We start from the raw sequence: 21,347 nt of genomic DNA, 5'->3' as shown, positions 1-21,347 counted from the left end.
ATGTTGGCCACTATTTGCAATTGGGATCGGTCGCTAAATTGCAGCAACTGCAACATCAACTCCCAGCTTCAAGTTCCAGCTTCCAGCTCACAGCTTTAGCTTCAGCTGAATACTGTTAGTTGTTCCATTTTGGCGACGTTGCTCATTTGTGCCAATTTTTTGTGTAAGCTGTGGCAACACTGGCGACAGCTGCTGTCTCCGCGCCACACACTCTCTCTCTCCCTCGCACTTGGTTTTGTTGCTGGCTATCGCTAGCCGTAGATTTCAGTTTTCGATAATTTTAAAGTTTAGCTGCATTCCTTGAAGCCACAAAACCGCATTTTTTGCATCCATCGTCCGCGTCTGACTCGTTGGCTGTCAAACGGCTTTAGTTCCAGCGTCCCACTGTCCGACTCTGTCTCTGAATCGACCATTATGCTTAAAGAAATTTCTGCTATTTTTTTTGCAGTTTGGCAATTTGTTTTTTTTGGTGAAATCTGTGCAAAATGTAATTGAAAACAAAGCGTGATAGACAGAAGAAAACACAATAAAAAAAATCAAAGAAAACAAACAACAAATCCATCATAAGATCAATATAAATACTCATAAAGCATTTGGATTAATGATTGATTTCGTTTCTATTCGAGGTAAGCACTAAACATGAAAATGAAACAAGTTCGTTGCCTAAGTCTTTTGTTTTGTGATGAGTTTTTCCGTTACAAATCGAAATGCGGGAACTTCCAACTGCGTCTTTCGCTGCGATTAAAGGAACCATTAAGCAGTCACCGGTTGACTTATGCAATTTCGTGTCTCCGCGTTTCTTTTTCGCTGCGCATTTTGGCAATATTTCAACCACAGCAACAACAACAACAACAACAACATCGAACAACTCAGCACCCTTTGCGTTACCTGCATCGTTTTGGATTCATTTCGTTTTCATTTCATTTTGGGTTACGCAATGGCAACCAAAATTCATATGAGTCATTTACAGCTCAACTAATTATGAGCCAATGCAACACTTCCGTTGAAATAACAACCGAAGTCGTCGTGTCTTCAATCTCTACACAGAATGTTTAACAAGCTTGGCAAGCAAATCCCCAGCTCAACTTATCGCTGACAGGCGCCTTTTGACGGTGCGTGGGCAACCAACAACAATAACATTGCCTAGCAATCAGTCATTGGAAACAAAAATGGAGTCGTTTAATGACAACAACGACTTAAAGCAAAACAAAACAACAACAGACGCCCACGATGAAAAGTGTTTGTTTGCTGTGTGCTTGCTCTGTTTTTGTTATTAAAAACTTTCTATTTCACTTTGGGGGCAGCCGAATATTCAAGGTTCGGCATATAGGAAAAACTTCCTGCACTCGAGGTGTAAACAATAACAACAACAACAGCAACAACTCGAAGCAACAGCAATAAAAACATTAACAGCCCTGCCAAAAAGTGTTTTTCCATGACTCAACTTTGGATCTGAGCTGCACATGTTTGAGTTTGTGCCTCAGTTTTTGGGCTTCGCTTTGTATCTTGTATCTTTCGCTTATTGTGTATGTGTAATCGTAATCGGAGTTTCAAGTTTCGAGTCTTCGGTTCGACTCACGTCGCAAGCAACCAAGCAACCTTTACTCCACATCTTTCCCTTTTCATCTCTTTCGGTCTGTGTCTCTTTTGGTTGCTTGCTTTCTGAGTGCTTTCACTTTCAGCTAAGGTTGAACTCGCAATTGTTTTTTTGGTCGTTTTTAACGATCGTTGCTTTGGCTTCTGATTAGCCGCTAATCGACAATTGCAGGGCGTCGTTGTTGCTGTTGTTATTGATGTTGTTACTGTTGTTGTGTCTCTTGTTGTTGTGGTTGTTGTTGCTGTTACAGCTATTGGGTAATCCAAAGTTACTGTTACCAACCATTCTGATCATTGGGCAGCCAGCAGTTTGTAAACGTTTGCTAATATACTTAGAGTTGATTTATCGGTTGTTTCGTTTCATTTTGTTCGAATTTCACTTTTCTTTTTGACACCTCTCGCAGTTCAAATTGTGCTTAAACTTTCGCTGCAGCAGCTGCGCCGGGCCCAAAAAAAACCAAAAACTATTTTGAATGCTTTTTTACATCAATCAAAATTAGCATTTCAATCACATTTTCAACTGTCGCTCGTCCATAGGCAGGTGTCATATGTTATCTTATGTAAAGGTGACTTAGAAAGCCACTTTACAAGTATTTCTTTGGGGGCAATTGTGGAGCACACAGACTGATTTATAAGCGCATTTCTGTGGCCTTTGCTTCTTTTTGTCTTGGCCTTTTTAGCTGACGTAATGCTGCTACTTATTTCACTTGGCACTTAAATGGGCAGTGCTCCCCGTTAAACCAGCGACACTGTCAGTTCTCACGCGAATTTGAGAGCTATGAAAGCTGCCGGTCATCTCTCGAATTTTGGGAGACTGCCACACAAAAGACTTAGGCAACAAACTTGAACATTGAATCTTTCTTATAACCCATTTCTCTTTTTTTCCTGTTCTTTGCAGCTCATTAAAATATGTAAATCTTGAAGAATCGTTCTGCAAATGAAAAAGTCAAAAATGCCACGCCAAAGTTCCGAGCAGCAACAAGTTATTGGACATCGGCCGAGGAGCGTTTAGGCAACATTCAGACACAAATCAACAGCAAGAAAAAAATTCGTAATTCAACGAGAACTTAAGTGACGCAAAAAGAAAAGAGTGAGGAGACAAACAAAAGAAATTTATGCAAAAATGTGGCAACGAAAGCCACAAAAATTAACACACAAAAATAAACAATCAAGTAGAAGTTCTAGCAACGACAACGACGAGAACAACAAGAACAACAACAATAGTAAAATGCCAAGTTACCAGCGGCACATTTGGCACTTCTCAGCTGCGACAGTGCTGTCAATTTCATTGCTGCTGCTGCTCCACGTCCACACGGCGGGTAAGTAGTGTCGCCTGACAAGGGAGACGCCGAAAGAATTTCACATGAACATATAATGCGAATTTTAATTGTTGTTCACACTGTACAGCAGCAGCCCAAGCCGCAGCCGCTTTCACAGTCGACAAACAAAACAAGTTAACACCAAAATGCAGAATGTTAGCTACTTAGTTGTATGTGGGATACACTGCAAAAGCTTTAAACATTCCACTATGCAACTTTCAATTGCTGTTGGAGGAATTTCAATTAAAATATTAGATTAAACAGTTCGTTATGAAGCTGAACACGAAAATGCCGCATGCTGTGAGCTAGACATATCTTCTTTTTTCTTTAAATTTTTGTTTCGTATTTCTTTCTCTTTAGAAAGCTCGCTCTCTGCTACATAATTTATTGGGCGCTACTCAGAATGAATATATACATAAAGCCAGATAGCTAGATGCTCACACACATGAATGGGTACTCGCACTTGCTGCGTTTGTTTGTTTGCTTGCTGTGTCCCAAAGTATGCCAACAACGAACACCATCAGCACCCAAGACATCACCCAGACACCCGTACAGACAACTACTACGATTGTCCGCACACAATCTCCGCTTCTTTTGGCATACCAGAGTTATGCTAATTTCAATTTGCCCCCACATTTTTTTGCTCGAATATACGGGCTTGACCCAAAAATAAAAAAGAATACCAAACTCTGATCTGGCTGTTTTTCGACTTTATTTGACAGGTGTCAACGCGTGACACACATACTCGAAGAGTTGGAGCATTTCATGGCTCATCTACGTTTGCTTTTTAAGGGCACTTTATGAGTTATCTCTGTGACTTCTTTTCTAGAGTATGTCGTGGTTCATTCTTTCTTTATTTGTTTGTTTGTTTGTTTTTATACACGTTTCTGTAACATAAAAGTTTTGTGCATTGTCGTTGTTTTATTAGCCAAAGTTTAAGTACGACATACCTTCATTTCTGTGTCAGCTAACTTAGGATATATTGCTGCTTATATCTAATGATGAAATACACTCACTGTGCTATCTAACTTACTTATATACACTCATCTCTGTGTCATCTGTGGCTCAACTCTGGTGTTAAATGCGTCATAGAGCTTCGACAAGAGCTCTTGAACATGTCTTGTATATTCGCTTATTTCTTTTGTTGCATAATTGTGATTATTCATACCGGATTCAGCGACCTGAGCTTGGGCCTTACCCTCTTTTGGTTTTGTTAATATGCAGTTGACTGTGTAAGTGCGTGACATGCGTGAATTGAAGCTAATTAAAGTTCGATAATCGTTTGATTGAATAATTAACTTTATGCAATGCTTCAAAATGGAAAAGTCACTTGAATAGTTATTCAACTTTTCCTTCGTATATATTTCTGTTTAGGGTTCTAATTAATTTCGCTCACGCTTTCTTGGCTTCTTGTAACAAAGAACATACCACAATCATGTGTTGTTATGCACTTTAGTGTAGGCATTTTCAATTATAAATCAACACACAACCGCTGACGGGCGCCGTTAAGATGCACCACATGAGCAAACAGCGCAGTGAATGGTTCTCAACGGTTTGCCGCTGAATCAATTAAAGCCAACTACTTTACTGTTTTACTGTTTACTGGGCCATTTAAAGCAAATATGTTGGCATTTCCAAAGCAAACCTTTCATGCAGTTAATAAGCCTTATTAACATAAAAAACAGTCTTGTCTTGTCCATTGAGTGCACCGCACACAACTGGAAATTTACATAAAAACAGTAGAAGTAGAAGAAGTAGAAAAACGAAGCTGCATTCTTCATGGATCGCAAAAATTAGGTGAAGTGAAAATCATTTTAACCAGGCAGTTTAATTAAAAAAAAATTCAAACGGCGGCTTCGACCAATTGAGAGATTCTTTAGCCCAGGTAACAGGTAACAACGGTAATAACGGGGCTTCAGGTCTGGGCTTTCGAAATGTTAACGCCAAAAGAATTGAAATTCGTTTGGTGTGTGCATTGGAAAAGTGTCGTTCGTCGAAGCGAGGCATCGACAGCAGCAATAGCAGCAGCAGCAACATCGTCAAGGTAACGCCATTAGAAAGCGTGATGAGTTTGAATATATGTTCATGTTCATGTCTATGTTTGTGTGTGTGTGTGTGTACCGAAAATCTATAAAGAAAACCTAGCAAACAGTTAAGCAGCGAGTTGAGTGCAATTCATCATTCGATGGGATGCGATTTGATACGTTCGATCGCTGGGCCGCAATAAAGTCACGAGCCGCATTGACAACAATAACCTGTTGCACCTTCATACACACACTCACACATATTTCTTTGTTGTGTATTTTCGTTGATTTTCATTTTCCCTTGTTTTCTCTCTGCTCTGTTGATGCTTAAAGCTGCTTAAATTTTCAGATTAGCTTTGCTTATTCCACACAAAGTTTTTTTTTTTTTTTTTGGTTTCTTTCATTTCCACGCTGCTTTTTGGCACATTTCTGTTACATGGCCCACTTGCAGCAAAGTCGCAAGTGAAAGATGATGATGAGCGCAAAAGGAGGAAGACAGAGAGAGAGAGAGAAAAAGGGGGGGTAGTGAGATACTGTAATAAAAGTTTCTTACTTGGTCAGGAACTGAAGAAGATGCCGCGATTCTGGCCGCTTCACAAATTTATCGCGTTTCTTTTTATTGGGTCAAGTGGCAGGTTTCATTTGGCTGTTGTTGACTGCATTCCTGGTGGGCCACACGCTTGCCTGGCATGTTGACGCAATTAATTACAAAGAAATGCAGCAGCAAACCGCAGAACAGGTGCGTTGTTGCAAGGGAAAAAGTGCTGGAATTATTAATGACAGCTGCTCACAGTTGGCTGCATGTTTAGCTTAACAATCATGCTCGAAGTAATTCAAATAAATTCTTTGAAATTCATTTCTTTTTTTCACTCGAATAAATTCAAATAAATTATTTGAAATTTATTTAATTTTTTTACTGCAAAACAGTGTAATAGAATTATTTTAATACCGTGCAAGTTTACACATAAACTCGAATAAATTTAAGTTTTCACATCAATATAAAGTAAAATAAGTAAGTTAATAAATATGATAAAAAAAAAAAATTCAAACAAATTCTTTAAAATTCATTTCAATTTTTTACTCGAATGAATTTACATATTTCATATTCTTATCTGCAATACAAAGTAATACAATTATTTTAAAAATCCGCAAGTTTTCCTTAATAAAAAGTTTGAATAAATTTATTTTTTGCTTCATTATAAAGCAATATATTTACTCAAATACTCTACAAGCTCGATCCGATTTAAATAAATTCTTTAAAATCCATTTAAATTTCTTACATTTATATTTAAAAATTTCGAAAATTTATTAATCTAATTCCGCTAACTGTTCGCACCATATAACAATGAACATTAGCCTTTAAAGAAATGTCAATTACAAGGCAAAGATCAGATCAGACTAGCATATCCAATTAAGTTAAACGTTTCTCCACCCTTTTCATTCAATTAGAGCTAAAGCCAAAGTCGTATCAATAACTGCATGCGCATGCTCGTACTTTCCCTTTCCCATGCCACAGTCAGAGAGTCGGGAGACAGGGCCAAAAATTGTACAATGAAATTCGGCACAACGAAAGTTTGCCACAGCTACATAACCATAAACACACACCCAGCAGCCCGAACCCACAATTTATCTTGATTTCGGTTGTGGTCAAGTTCGTTCTTGGCCCTGGCCACGAGGACTCTTGAGGCGTACGCAAAATTGCACAAAGGCAGCGAAAACCGCACAGACAAAAGAGAGAGAGAGAGAAGAGAGTTGGACGTTCACCTTTTTTTTTGTGCGGTTGATGAAGCTGCAACTTTCAGGTAGACAGAATGTCTGTATGCTGTGTGTGATACAATTGAATGGTAATCAATGAAAACATTTCGCAGTTGTCGAAAACCGGTTGAACTGAAATTCTGCTGCTTTTTTTTATTATTTCTCATTTTTTGTCTGCTTTTTGAATATGCCAATTTCATTTACATATATAGTGTGTCCAAATTGCTTTTGTGGCAATAGCTTTCTTTGGCCTCATCACCAGAATCTACGCCAAATAAACAAAAGACTTAGGCAACGAACTTGGCTTTTGACTTGTGTTGATTTAATCGAAATTTCTAAAATAACAAACTCGGCCCAAACGATGTGTAGGTGCGACACCTGCTGGCCAAAAGACAAGAAATTCGTGTGGCATCACAACACACACACACACACACACACATACACAATTAGCCCAATTGACTGACTTAGAAGTGGCAAGTTGAACTTCAGCTGGCGTCGTCGACACCAAAAGGAAGGAAAAAATATTGTGTAAAACTTGAAATAGAATGCCGTTAAAGACGTGCAGTTATCTACAGACAGTCACACACATATACACGCACACTCACACGATAGCCTAATAAAAAGCTGCCTGACTGACTGACTGCTACTCTGGCTGTGGCTAATATATAAGCCGGTTCTGTGGGCCATTTGTAAAACCTAAACGTATTTGTTTTTGTTCCTCTTTCAACTTTTGGCTTCAAACGAAACGCACACACACTTAAAACAGACTCAGATTGGTTTTGAACTTGTCACTCGCCATTGCGAGTCACCCGTTTGTCCATATTGGCCGCAACTTGTTCCGTTTTCTTCGGAGGGGGCAAGTTGACACAGTTTTATCTACGAGTGCGAGCGAGATGCAGCTACGCTTTTCAATCAATAAATTTTGCGTTCTTTTAGCATTGAACTTGACTGGAAATACTCGCAACTCGCGACTTAGACTCGGACTTGTATGTTGGTCACAGCAATAGCAAACGACAAACTACAATTTGCGGCCAGTTGCGGATTTGCTTGCGCTGCTTGCCAAAGGGGCGTATGAGATACGCGGTTGCTGCTGCTGTTGCTGCTGCCGCTTACTGTTCCCATTCTGAGCAATGTGTTTGCTCCATTTTTACTGGCATTTAATCAGCTTTAATTGTTCAATTAGTGATCACAGTATATGGAGCAAAGTCCACTGATAGATTTTATTTTACAATATCTTCGATCGGCTGCAACTGCTTTTTGCTTCTCGTTGCAGTTCACTGACCCTGCAACACGATGCAACCTGCAACCCTTTGGCGCAACACAAATATTCGCTTTGCGTGTTTATATATGAAAAGCAAATATTTCAACTATTTCGCCCTAGCATCGAGTGTGCGAGTCTGTGCCTTTGCCTTTGCTTTGCCTTGTCTTGTGGCAAGAAGATAAGCAATCTACACTAAATTGCAGCTAGTTCAATTTACAAGCCACGATTGTTGTTGCCGTTGTGGTTGCTGTTGCTGTTGCTGTTGTGTGTTCTTGGCAAAGCCACTTAAAGGCATTTGCTTGTATCTGCCTGGCATTTGCTGCTTATTAGTGCCTGCTTTGTTTTCCGCTGGAATCTGTTATAGTTGCAAGTTACAAGTTGCAAGTTTGTTGCCTGTTACCAGTTGCCAGTTGCCAGTTTGCCTTTTGCTTGGGCTTTAATTATAAATATCAGACAATTATGCTGTTAAGTGTGTCTATTATTTAGACAGTTTTGCAGGCCTTTTTCAGTCGCGGATGTGGATGTGGATGTGGATATGGATGTTCGTAACTTTCCACGATTCCCCAGCAAGCTTTAGCCCAACTAAGTCCAGCCAAGCCTGGCCAAGAAGGCGGCTAATAAATTTTTCGGCTTAGACAAGCAAAAGAGAAGCAACACAAAAAACAAAAGCCGCCAGGCCCCAACTTAAAATGCAACTTGCAGCCACTGAGTCAGAGTCTAGTAGATGTTGCAGCCACAGTCAGAGAGCTAGAGACGTAGACCTTGATTAAGGTCATTCGCTTCTGCTGACACAATGCTTGCAGTTGCAGTTGCAGGTCGAGACGCTGAGGTGCAGTTCCACTCGCTGTGAGGCTTTGCAAGTTGGAAAATTAACATATCTAATTGCTGGACACGCGCGTGCGGCAAACGCTGGCAAAACAAAGTTTATATGACACACCTTCATGGTCATGGTCTCCTCAAATCTTTGGCTGTGAAATTCTTGAATTTCACTTGAGCTGAAGATAAACAACAGAGATCTCAGTCTTAGTCAACGTCACTCTCGTCACTTTGTTAATTGTTGGTTCAACTGACAGCGCGACAATGAACCGCACTTTAGGGTTCTTTTAGCAGTCCAACAAAAGCGAGAAAAACGCTTTGATTGCTCAAGTGCAACCGCAGCTGGGATAGATGTTTGCGTTGTTAATGAATCTCTTTTGGGTTCGGCCTCTGCATGACTTTGCGACAAACAAACAACAAACACACGCAAACAACAAGCACAGCAAATAACAAATATTTATTACACAAACTTTCTTTGGCTGGCCATAAAACAAGATTTTGCCCGACGCCCACCACAGTTTTGAGTTAGCCAAGCGTTGCCGGAGATGCCTGAATCAATTAGCATTAAATCAAAATTTTAATGCTACAGTTTTAAGCCAGCTGCCAGACACGCCCTCCGCAGTCTATAAAGTCCCGGCTTAACTCTAACGATATTTCGTAGGGAATGAAAGAGATGCGAAACGCTAAACTTGTTGTAATATCTGTTTTTTTTCTATGGTTGAGGCGTTGCCTTCAGTTCTTTGACTTTGAAATGCACATCTGTGTGTGTGTGTGAGTCTTCTCTGTATGTTTTTTCAGCTGGACGTGCCTTAGGGGGCTTATAGACAACAAATCTAGCAGAGAGATCTAGCAGAGAGCTATTCATAAGCCGCATCAAAGAGAATTGAATTGACCAAGCTGAAAGAGTTTTGATTGCAAAGCGGCAAATAAAATTCCGAAATAAAATCAAATTGTTCAAGCTCGATTATGGCAGAGTTATTTTTGGAGCTGAATGCTGGACTATAACTAAAGTACTTTCTAACGCCTAATATCAAGCCATTCTTCTGTTTTGTTAATAACATAAAAACAATGCTTGCTATAAAAGAATTTTTGTTAATAGCTATTGGTAGATGAAAATGAATATGAAATTTGTAAGAAAGTAAATTAAATGTATGATGGAGCATATCGTATTATCTTCAAAATATAAATAGATTCTTAACATAAAATTTAAATATAAAAATGAATTAGCTACAAAAGCATTGTGTTGCTTTACAATAAATATTGGCAGATTAATATAAATAAATTAAGCGCTACATATGAAAGTAAATAAGATCTAAGCTGAAATAATTTGCAGCTTATATTATAAATAGGGTCTTAACAAAAAGTAAAATACACAAGTTTTTATCTATATTATTTCTATATTTTGTATTATTTGATTCACAATATTCAATCCTTTTTTTTTTTTATTAAGTTTCTCTCAGAAGTAGATTTTTCTTAGCCGAACTGTGAAAACAAATAAATATCATCGCATTATATCGAATATTCAATTCTATCTAAAAGTAAATACACTGTCAGAAAAAGTAATTTCATCTGAGTTTAAAATAGTACAAGAATCTTATATTCAAAAATGTATTTGTTTTGAGTTATAATTGAAGGTAAATAAAATTATACTATGCTCAAAAAAATAAACAGATTAAAATATTTTAATAAATAAATGTATTATTTTGACATTTTTCCGTAGTCTTGTTTTGCTTTTGTTATTAGGTAATTTATTTTATTAATAAAGAGAAATTACAACGTATTATCACACAGTCCGCTCGCACCTGAAGTGTTATGTAATCGTGAACATTAGGCTGACATTACGGAGCACTTACTGCCAGGGCTTAAACAGCAAACAGCTGCCAAATTAAGTCAGTTGACAGTCGGACGTACACGGCGTATGCGTAATGCTTGCGTACGTGTCTTAAATATCGAAATCAAAATTTGGTTGCATTTCATAAGCGTGGAAAATGTAATTATTGTCGCTAACAGTGTGTACTATAAGTATGTTTATGCTGTGATTGTGAAACACCGTTGTGTCTGTCTCTCAGACTGTGTTATTTTGTGCTTAGATTTGCGTCAGACCGAAAATGTTGAAGAGTGCAACGGCTTAGAAATAGAAAGTGATTGCTTGTCGGAGACGGGCCGGGCCGGGCCGGGCGACTGCCGGCAATTTGAAGGCGCTGAAATTGGCAATTTGGTGCCGCGTGTGGGTTACGAGTGGTTGCCTGCAGAGACTGAGTATCAGTCCCCGTCACAGTTGCCGTCGACGTCGCAGTCTCTGTCTCGCAATTCAGATTGCGACGACGTGGATCGAGGGCTGCGAGTCGTGCGCCTTCTGTCCTGTCCTCGACGTGGGCCCAAGTAGCGTTTAAATTAGTGTAGGCAAGCGCTGGAACTAATGACTCTCTTGTCGTCGAAGTTGTCATCGTTGTTGTTGTTTGCCTTCGCTCTGTTGTCGTTGTCAAGAGTTGGATCCGAAGCTATCATTGATTTGGTGCATTGAACTCGAATGTCTTCTGGTCAAACGTTTGGGGAGTTGTCTGATGTTAAAGAGACAGCAAAATTAAAGTTTTACTTTCGTTGTCCGTGAAAGTGTTGCATGCCACAAGATTCAATTTTTTTCTTTCTTTTCGAAATTGTGTTACACTTGCCACTCCACTTTTGGCATTATACATAGTTGTCTCTGCTGGTAATTGAAGACTTGCCGCCAGCAGACACTTTTACCTTGCCACACAGAGCCTGCAACAAATTCAATTTTGGTATCAATAATAAAGCGAACACAGCAAAATATGCTGGAAAACAAGTGGAAATTGCGAACAACAAAACGAAAGTGAAAATGTGCGATGTGCTCAATCATAGCAATATTTATGGGCCAAGTTTGTTTTGCTTTGGTCGTTGAAGGAAGCGCTAATTATATCAAAAACTTGAACGAATTTGTGATAGAAAGTGAAATGAATTTATAACAAAAGCAACCGCATTTCAGTTATCAATCAGCAACCACTTTGCTCCACATCCACATTTTTGCTTTATTTTTTTTTACCATCACTTGTCGCATTTATCGCGCGAAGGTGAAAGTAAAGTGTGTGTGTGTGTGCCAAATTTTAATCAGAAAAAGAAAAAACCGCATCACAATTGGGTTAAGCTCAATAACTAAACGTGTTTGTTGTCGTGTCGTGTGAATTATGAGCGGCATCATAAACCTAAAATCATATTATGATAAACTGGTTGTGTTTACCAGCGCCCACTTCTCATCGTGCCACCAGACCTCAGGCCTTAAAGCCCTCAAATAGCTCAAGCATCTCGCTAATATGTCAGCTAAACATTTGCATTGTCTGGCAGCCTGACACATGCTTGTGGCACCTGCGAAGAGTCCCAGCTAAATCTGAAGCTGAAGCTGGTGTTGGCGTTGTGGCAAGTTGCCGGCGGCAAGTCAACGATCTCTGTTATAAATCACAAGCGTCGAGAGAGACACACAGAAAGAAAGTAACGAAGCAAGTTTGTAGTCAAATAAATTTATCAGAAACACACAAAAACCTCTTAGGAGTGGAAAATTGATAAATCACTGTATTGAATGCATGCACACAAAACTCACACTCGAACTGAGTCTGAGACAGATATTGAGCTCGAGTGGGTCAAAGTTGATGCAGAAGATCAGCAGGTGTCAATTTCATTAAGCGTTCTCAAGCTTTTCAAAAGAAAGCACTTCAAATATGTAGCTAGAAATTAGTGTGAAGCGTGAATGTGTAGAAAGCGAACTGCACTTATTTTAATACCTCTCTATACATCTTGGGTTTGTGTATCACACTTTTCACTAAATTGTGATTGAAATTCCTAAGCGTAAAGCAACAGACAAAAGCCCTATGTGAGGTTTTAGTTTGAACTGAAAGTAATCATAATTGCAATGAGTTTATTTTAATTATTTGCTTGAAGTAAAGTTGGTTAAAGCGACTGCCATTGAAGAGGTAATATAAATATTTGTATTGACATTAGAGTTGGTCAATTTATTTCGCAAAGACTTTTAAGAAAGTTTATACTTGTAGGTTTTATTTTATTTTTATATTTTCAACTCATAGAAATTTAACTTGATTAAAATTGTTTTTTTTTTTGTTTTTATTTACGCAACTTTGTTTAATTACCAAAATTTTTGATATTTTTCTTATTATTATTTTACCTCTTATAAAATCTTATTATCTATTGTAATGGTTTCATTAGAATTCATTTTTAAATGAGAATCTTCTTTCTGTTTGCAACACTCAGCTTTTTTTTTATTTATATAATTTTAGCTCTTATAGAATATTTGATTCACCTGTATCTGCTGTAATTTACTCTTCAAATCAAATTCATTAAGAAATTTTAAGATTTTAAATGCTTTGCTTCCTTTCTTTAGTATTTTCTGGTAATAAAAATGTTTTGCAGTTTTTTTATCATTCACTTATTCACTTTATTATCTAATTTGCAGTTAGGGCTCGTTCATTGACCATATCACTTGTAGGAATATTTCTTCATTTGATTTGCATTGATTAACTGACGCAAACATGCACATCCCCCTTGTATACGAAAGTGTGTAAGCGTATCGTATAAGTAGCTTTACTGCGGCATGCTATCGTTAAGTTTGTTTGCCAGCAATGCGAATAAGTTGGCATCTTTTCAACGCTTGACGTAGCAATTTGTGAAATTCTTGTCTTTAAGCTCCACCGGCCTCCAAAGTGGGAGTTTGCTATGCAATTGTGCGAGCACAGTGGGAAGGGGAAGGGGAATGATGGCTCTGGCGAAATGTAATAAGTAATAAGGCTGTATAAACTTGTGACAGATACTGAGTTGCCGCAGCCTTGGCTTGAAGAGGTTGAAACCAGTAATTTCAGATGTCGCTGCTTAGACAAACAATAAGAGTACATATGTGCAAGGCCCCAAAAACAAAAACACACATTACACACATTGCAAGATGTGCGAGAGTGAAAAGAATACAAAAGACTCAAGACACAAACTTGACATCGAAAATAAATGATGCCTGCCAGCTGGGACTGCGACAGAGACTGAAGACTGAATACAGTAGATGTGATGGAAGACTGGGACTGAGACAGAGACTAAAGACCGAGGCTGAGACTGAAACTGAGATCTCGCTCTCTGGGTTTGGATTTCTAAGAAATGCAAATGTGCATATTATATGTTATATGGCATCGAAAGGCTTGAGACTGAGAATGTATGTGTGATGGGTGTGTGTGTAATGTGTGTGTGACAATGACAAAGACAAAGCATGTGGCATGCGGCATGTGGCAGGTGGGGCACAACTGAAAAGTGAAACCGCCTTTTGCTTTTGTTTCGGCAGCATTTGCATCAGATTCTTTTCACAATAATTAGTGAAATTGAAGCTTTTCAATTGTGTAAAGAATTTCACCATCAGATTTTCACCTGCTTCTTCTCTTCGCTTTTCCTTGCAGTTGCCCAGCACGATGATATCTCACAGATCTCACCCAAATCCAGCAGCCACAACTCGTCGCCACGTCTCAGCATCGAGAGCACGATGACCGAGTCAAACACCATTCCCGAGAAGGCGCAATCGCTGGCTCACGAAGATAACGAGACGCGAGCACGTGTGGAACGCTCTGCATCACCGATATTGCACGAACAACACTATTCGGGACGCAATGATGTCAGCTACGGGCAGGAGAGCGACAAGGACGTCTCTGCCGGACGCTATTTCCACTACAACATTAAGCCAACGGGCACATATGACAACCAGGAGCAGCAACAGCAACCCGAGCGCACACAACGCATCAGAGCTGGCAAAACTTTGGCGGCAGCGAATGGCAGCAGCACCGGGAACACTGGCAACCTAGAGACGTCCAGCACCGAGCAGCCTTTTTTAGTGCAAGGGGACCTTCGACCGCCTACGTCGGGGTCCCCTATCAACCCGAACCTGAGCCTGAGTCCGAGCAGTACTGCCACCTCGACGGCAGTGGCAGCGGCCAGTGCGACACAGGCGCCGCATAGTGCACGCCAGAACGGCAACCCGGACATCCAGGACATCATCACAGGCATCGTGAAGCTACTCAACGGCAACGTCAATGTGCATGCCAACACCCAAGGAGTTGTGCGTCGTCCCTCGGCGAGTCGCATCAATAATCGTGGACCGCCACGCATCGCCGATGTGCAACCTCTGCCCGTGGACTACGAGGCCCAGAAGCCGGGAACTTCAATGCGACCGCCACCGTTTCCCTTCGATCGCCCCGAACGTCCCTTCATCACAGGCGTCCCCATACCCGAGCAGATTGTGCCTGTGCGTCCTGGTTTCGTGAGCAATCGACCGCCTTGGTATCGCAACAAGCCGCGCCCACCGATTACGACCAGCGTCAATGGCAGTCGCCGTCCCTTGCCGCAGTATCAACCACAGCCAGCGCCACAGCTGCCGCCCCAGCGAGCACCCGAACAAACGCCAGCACAATCGGAGGACGTTAAGCAGCCGGAACAGCAGGCACCCGAGACAGCTGGCGATGCATTGGATGCAGTGCAGCCCACGGACACCACTTACGACTCGGAGTTCTCGAACGAAGATGCCAATGCGCAATACATCGAAGTGTCCGATCAAGACACAGAGGGCGGTGGCGAGGTGGAGGACGAACTGCAGCCGCCACCCGAACCAGCGCCAACTGCACCGCCCAAGAAGAAGAACAAGCATGAGAAGAAGAAACCGCAGGCTGAATCGCATGTGGGCTACACGACCATCGTAGAGACAAGCTCGGAAGTCAACACTGTCATGAACATGCCTTCCAGCTATGTGGCCATGCCGATGGAGAGCATTAGCCACGAACTGGATCCCTCCACCGAGGAGGTGATCTTTATGACCGCCAATCGTACACCCGGTCTGGAAGCAACCCCATCGACGACGACAGCGAGCACAACGAGCAGCATTCTAACGTTGCCGCTGAGCGAGCTGCCCGATGTGGCTGCCATTGCACCCACCTCCAATCTGCCCATGATTACCTCTACTACCAGTACCAGCTCCACTACTACTACTACTACTACCACCACCTCATCCACCACCTCAACTACCACCTCAAGTACCACCTCGACAACCAGCACCGAAAAAGCCCCGACAACGCCCAATCCATCAGCTCCGCCCGCTTCCTATCATCCCCGACCCGGCATCGTGCTCGACGATCCCGAATTCAAGCCCGGCGGTCGTCCACGTCCCGCCCAGCGACCACCGCCGCCCCAGCAACCCATACAACCCACTCGACAGCATTTGCCACCAGGCTATGGCGAGATCTTTGATGTGACATTGTCGGCTATTCAGGGACCTGGACCGAAGGGCAGCGGCTCACAGCAGACGATCAATATTAAGCCTTATGGTTCATATGGAGCTGGAGCTGGTGGCGCAGCACAGGCGGACATCATAGTGTCGGCATCAGGTGACGAAGGCTTCGTCTCGATCGATGGCAAACGCACTTACATCAATCTATTTGGTGATCCCACAGATCCGCCCGCGGGCGCTACAACGCCGGCCACACGGTTGCCTCAGCTGCCAGGACAAGCAGCCGCTGGAAATGGAATTGGAAATGGTGGTAGTAGTGGTTCAAGTGGAGGTACTGCACCCAATCATGGTGTCACACAGAGCAGCAGTGGCTATGTGGTGCCCGAGACCGAAGTAGTCGAGTTGCAGCCACAGTCAGGTGGTAATCAGGCACAGAGTAAACCAGCGACAGCGGCCACAACGAATGCGGGACCCACGAGACCACACTATCGCCAACGACCCACGCAACCACCGGTGAGGATTGACACCTGCATTGTGGGCGATGACTCCACCTGTGATCAGGCGCAGCACGAACGCTGCAAGACCGACAACGGCGTCTCCAGCTGTCATTGTCGACCAGGTGAGTAAAATGGAAATCTAAATTGATGTTTTATCATTAATCTTTGTTAATCCTTAGGTTATTCGCGTCGCAAGCATCGTGAGCCGTGTCGTCGTGTCATCTCCTTCCATCTGGGCATGCGTGTGGATCGCATCTATGAGCACAGAATCGTCTGGGACAACAAGCTGATGGATCGCAATAGCGAACCTTATGGACAACTGAGCTATGAATCAGTAAGGGCGGTAAGTATCAAAGGAAATAGTTAATAAATAATATTTATGAGTATTTAATACTTAAAACAAAATTAATGCTTGCGAATTATAAATAAAGCGATTGCTTAAATTAATATTAATATCAGAATTGCAAAATGTATATATACATATAATATAATATTAATAAAATATAATATGAATATTAAGTATTGATATATTGTTATTTTTGTTGACGTAAAGAGAGATTCTAAAGTAACAGTTAATCGGTTAAAATGACAGAAAATTATTTATCTATATAAAGTTGCTTTGTTTAATTTAAACATTAAAAGATTTCATTAAAAATCATTAATAATATTTTGAATAATTGTTAATTAATAATATCATAAAACTAATCACTTATTAACCTTTTCGCAGCTGGACTCTGCCATGTCAATGACACCTTATTCGGATGAGTTCATGGAGGCCAAGGTCAACAATATCTATCGTGGCGATCCCAATCTGGGCGGCAGTGGCGTCTATGTGAATCTCACATTGAAAGTAAGCAAAAATAATGAATATTAAATTGACAAATCAACAATTCCCTTCTTCTTATCACTAGCTTGATGAGAGCGTGGAGACACTGCGTCCCAATCTGCGCAGCGATGTGCAGAAGCATCTGCTCGGTGTGCTGCATCGTCGCAACAACAACATTGGCAACTCGGTGCTGTATGTGAGCTCACCTGAAGGCGCAGTCTCTGCGTTGCATGATCTGGACGAATGCCAATCTCCGGAACTGAACGATTGTCACGCCAGTGCCACGTGCAGCAACAGCTGGGGCACCTTCCACTGCGCCTGCGAGGCTGGACTGCGTGATCCCTGGGCTGATCAACCGCAGCGTGCGGGACGGGAGTGTCAGAGCTGTCCGGATGCATACTGCAACAATCGTGGCACCTGCAGCTACAACGACGAGGGCACTCAGACTTGTGCCTGCGATTCCAGTCACTATGGCGCACAGTGTGAGATCGATGGCGAGGTATTGGGCGTGGCTATTGGTGCGTCGGTGGCCGCGGTGATCATCATTGTGCTGACGTTGGTGTGCTTGATCATGTGGTCACGTCGCTGGCAGCGAGAGCAGAAGAATGCCATGGGCTCGCCTGTGTTTGGTTATATGAACACAGCGCCATTGAAGTCAGCAGGTTTACCACAAGCAGGCTATCAGGTGACACTAGAGGATCGCATGCGCTGGGCACAGATAGCCGATGTGATGGCGCAGACGAATCATTACGGGGTGAGTTCAAAAATATTACCCAGACCCCGTTTAGTTATGTAATTTTCTCTTTTGCTTGGACAGGCGGAACCCATTGGACCCACAAGGCCATCGTCGGCAATGTTTGCCTATCCGAATCTCGGTGCCATAGGCATGGGCACCATTGGTGGCATGTCGCTGCAGAGCACCATGCAAATGCATCCCAGCGCCAGCCTGGCGCCGCCAGTGCCATTACCCAGGTAATGAGTCGTCAGGTCCTTTTCATTTTGTTTGCACATTATATTGACTCTTTGCATTGCTTTCAGAAGACTTGGCCTTGGTCCACGTGCGAATGGAATGCGCACGCTGGAAAACTCCAGCTCCAGCGAGGAGGAGGATCGTGCCGATCTGCTGGGTCGTAACTTTCAAGTGCCACGCCCCAAGAGTCGCAGTAACGGCAGCATTGCGGTAAACATATTTACACTCTAACAATCTTTTCAATATAATTTTTAATTGCTTTTGTCTGAACTGCAGAACCAGTCGGGCATCTACTATGATGTGGACTACGAGCCCTCTGGCAATGGCATTGGCAACACCAGTGTCGATCATCTTTATGGCTCGCAAAATCAATCGGTGACGCATTCGTCGGGTAACAATCATATACCCGGCCCACAGGGCATACCCATGAGCACCTACACCTCGGGTCGTGCCCCAAGCAGTTACTATATGAAGTGAGACGCCTCTTTCATCTTCTCCCAGCCCTGTCCTAGTTCTTTACGGAGCCTGTAAATAATGAACTCTATGCGTAGTTTAGTTAAGTAGACGCCTAAAACACTTTTCCACTGCAGTCCGAAGAGATTTCGGGTGACTGCAGCTGAGACGCGTTTTCGAGCATCCCAGCAAAATAAAGACTTAGTTTAAGTAAGCATCACAGAGAGATACGAGTATGACAATAGTTTAATACAATGTAAACGATCACTAATCATTAATTTTAATAATACTTACTTAAATTATTTGCACCCTAGAAGTAATTACATTTCAATTGAAAGTCAAACAAAACAAGCATTAGTATTTATCTATCTATCGATTTCTTTTAAGTTTAAATGTGTGTGAGTGTAAATATGATTAAATAAATAAATAAAGACAGTAATGTAAATTAAAAATTCCCTTTGGTTTTATTTTCTTAAAAATCAGAAATCAAATCCAATATTTGATACAAATCTAATCAATACATTAATCTTCACTGGTTCAATTCAAACTGTATAAATTTGAAAATAACCGCCGATCGTCATTATGCAGTGACTCTCAAACTGTAGTCAGCTACGACGACCATCTCGCTTTTACATACAGCACATAGTATTAAATGAAAACTATCCGTGTATAATGTGCAGAAGCGAGACAGCTGCTGTAGCTTTCTCAGCAGTGTTGAACAGTCGTTAAAACTGAGAAGCGTCGTGAACTTTGGCGCGCAGTTTAAAATAATTTGAATCTTGTAGATTGCTGCTGTTTTTATTACCTTGCAAAATGTTTTACAACCAACATTTTCCAACTGATTTATTTGACAATATTTTATTTGCATTGCGTTGAGTCACTGAAAAACCAATAATAAACATACACAACAACTACTTTTCATATACTTATTTATGACAATTTCACTTTTATTTTTGTTGGGCTAAAAGAAAACGAGACTTGATGATTTATGAGTGTCGCCCAATGCGGTAGTTGCTTTGGTTCACACGCATAAATAAATTAAAATTATTAGAAAAAGAAAATGAAAAGTGAACTGAGTATGCGTGTGTGTGCGTGTGTGTGAGTTTCGTTTGCGTGTTACGAGACTGACCGCTGCTCAGACTTGGAGGTGGAAGTGGAACTCTTGGTATTCGGACTTTGCGGGTGTTTCTTATGCAACCACAAGAGTTGAAGTGATTTCTCGCACAGGTGGTAACTGCCAAAAGGCGACTGGCAACAAATGCCGAGGCGACTGGCATGCTCATAAACAATGAGCGTGCACATATCTTTTGACCCCAAGAAATATGCTGCGTCTGCGTCTACCATTTGTAACGATGTTCACGATGTACCTCCTCTGTAACCTCCAAAGCCTAACATACAGCCTACAATCTATACAATCTATAATCTACAGTCGCCACTCTATTTCTGTCTATTTTCGGTGTATTACGGCGGGTGGCCTGTCAAAAGTCCCGCATTATCTACAACCGATCAACACGTTCAATCATCGTTTAACCATCAAATGTATTTCAAGTCAAATGTTAGGTATTAGCTGGCTAATGTTTGGGTTTTCTGTGATGCGTTTGAAGTTCAATGCCGTTTGGGGGGGGGGGAGCTTCAAAGCGTCGGCAGCGGCCACAACTAATTAATCGACACCTTTGTCTGAAGCTGAGCTTCAGCTTAAGGTAAAACCGCTTAGCGCCAGCAATTGAAAGTCAAAAGGTCGCGATGTTCGCAATGGCGATGGTAGCGGCGTTAATAGCGCCTATTTCATAATTATCACAAAAATGAAGAGAGAAAAAAAAAATACGCAACATCCAAAACTGTCCATTCCTTGAAATTCATAGATGATTTTATTAGATTGCTTGTGGTTTGTTGAATGTTGATTGTTGTTGTTATTATTATTATTAAATTGATGTTGACCTAAATGTAATTCAATTTAAGCCGTGACGCTGCTATCTTTGAGGAGTTCGTTGCGACATTGAAGAGGCCAAAATCAAATGAAGACAAGCGGGGGCGTGTCCATCGATATAACGCTAACGCAGATCACGTAAACGTGAGACTCGTGCTGTGCCATTTAATCAAACAATCCATCGCATCGCATCACACCGAATCGCATCACATCGCATCGCGATGCCATCGCGTAATTTGCCAATACACGAGCAATATAAAGCACTTAAATCGATGCCCCGCATTGGTGGCCTTTGCCAAATTGCGCTCATTATTGCCTCTATTATGTCACCCATTTATTTCCAACTTTGCTGTTAGATTGCTCCGATCGGCCTTCGGGGTTATTTTAGCTGCAGGAGGAGCAACGTCCACTGGGTCAACGTAAGACTTCATCATTGCGGAGCTGGGTTGAATTGGGGACGTATACGCGATAAATACGCTGAGAATTGCAACAAGAGATCGTTAAAGCAATAAGCGAAAAGCGCCATAAACACGAATTCATTGCACCAGCTTTTTTTTTCCCCGCCCGCGTTTGTTTGGCTTTGTGTTCCAGTTACATTGTTGCGTCGTCTAACTATATTTTTTTGGCAAC

General features: G+C 41.6%; 1 protein-coding gene across 2 annotated transcripts; it reads left to right on the top strand.

Annotated features, from left to right (window-relative positions):
• Positions 1-471: 471 nt before the first annotated feature.
• LOC133842522 (uncharacterized) lies at positions 472-19,236 on the top strand. 2 transcript variants are annotated; one of them, XM_062275643.1, is made up of 9 exons: positions 472-626; positions 2,495-2,915; positions 14,231-16,663; positions 16,721-16,884; positions 17,269-17,391; positions 17,453-18,121; positions 18,185-18,339; positions 18,409-18,547; positions 18,614-19,236. In XM_062275643.1, exons 2-9 carry the CDS (start codon positions 2,720-2,722, stop codon positions 18,812-18,814), a joined length of 4,080 nt encoding a protein of 1,359 aa, XP_062131627.1. In that variant the 5' UTR covers positions 472-626; positions 2,495-2,719; the 3' UTR covers positions 18,815-19,236. The 2 variants fall into 2 exon arrangements, with proteins under 2 accessions (XP_062131627.1, XP_062131626.1); XM_062275642.1 differs by having other exon boundaries at positions 18,406-18,547.
• The last annotated feature ends 2,111 nt before the right edge of the window (positions 19,237-21,347 follow it).

The sequence above is a fragment of the Drosophila sulfurigaster genome, chromosome 3, assembly GCF_023558435.1.
Source record: "Drosophila sulfurigaster albostrigata strain 15112-1811.04 chromosome 3, ASM2355843v2, whole genome shotgun sequence".
Lineage (NCBI taxonomy): Eukaryota > Metazoa > Arthropoda > Insecta > Diptera > Drosophilidae > Drosophila > Drosophila sulfurigaster.
Note: the sequence above shows the minus strand (reverse complement) of the source record. Positions and strands in the feature narration are given on the sequence as shown.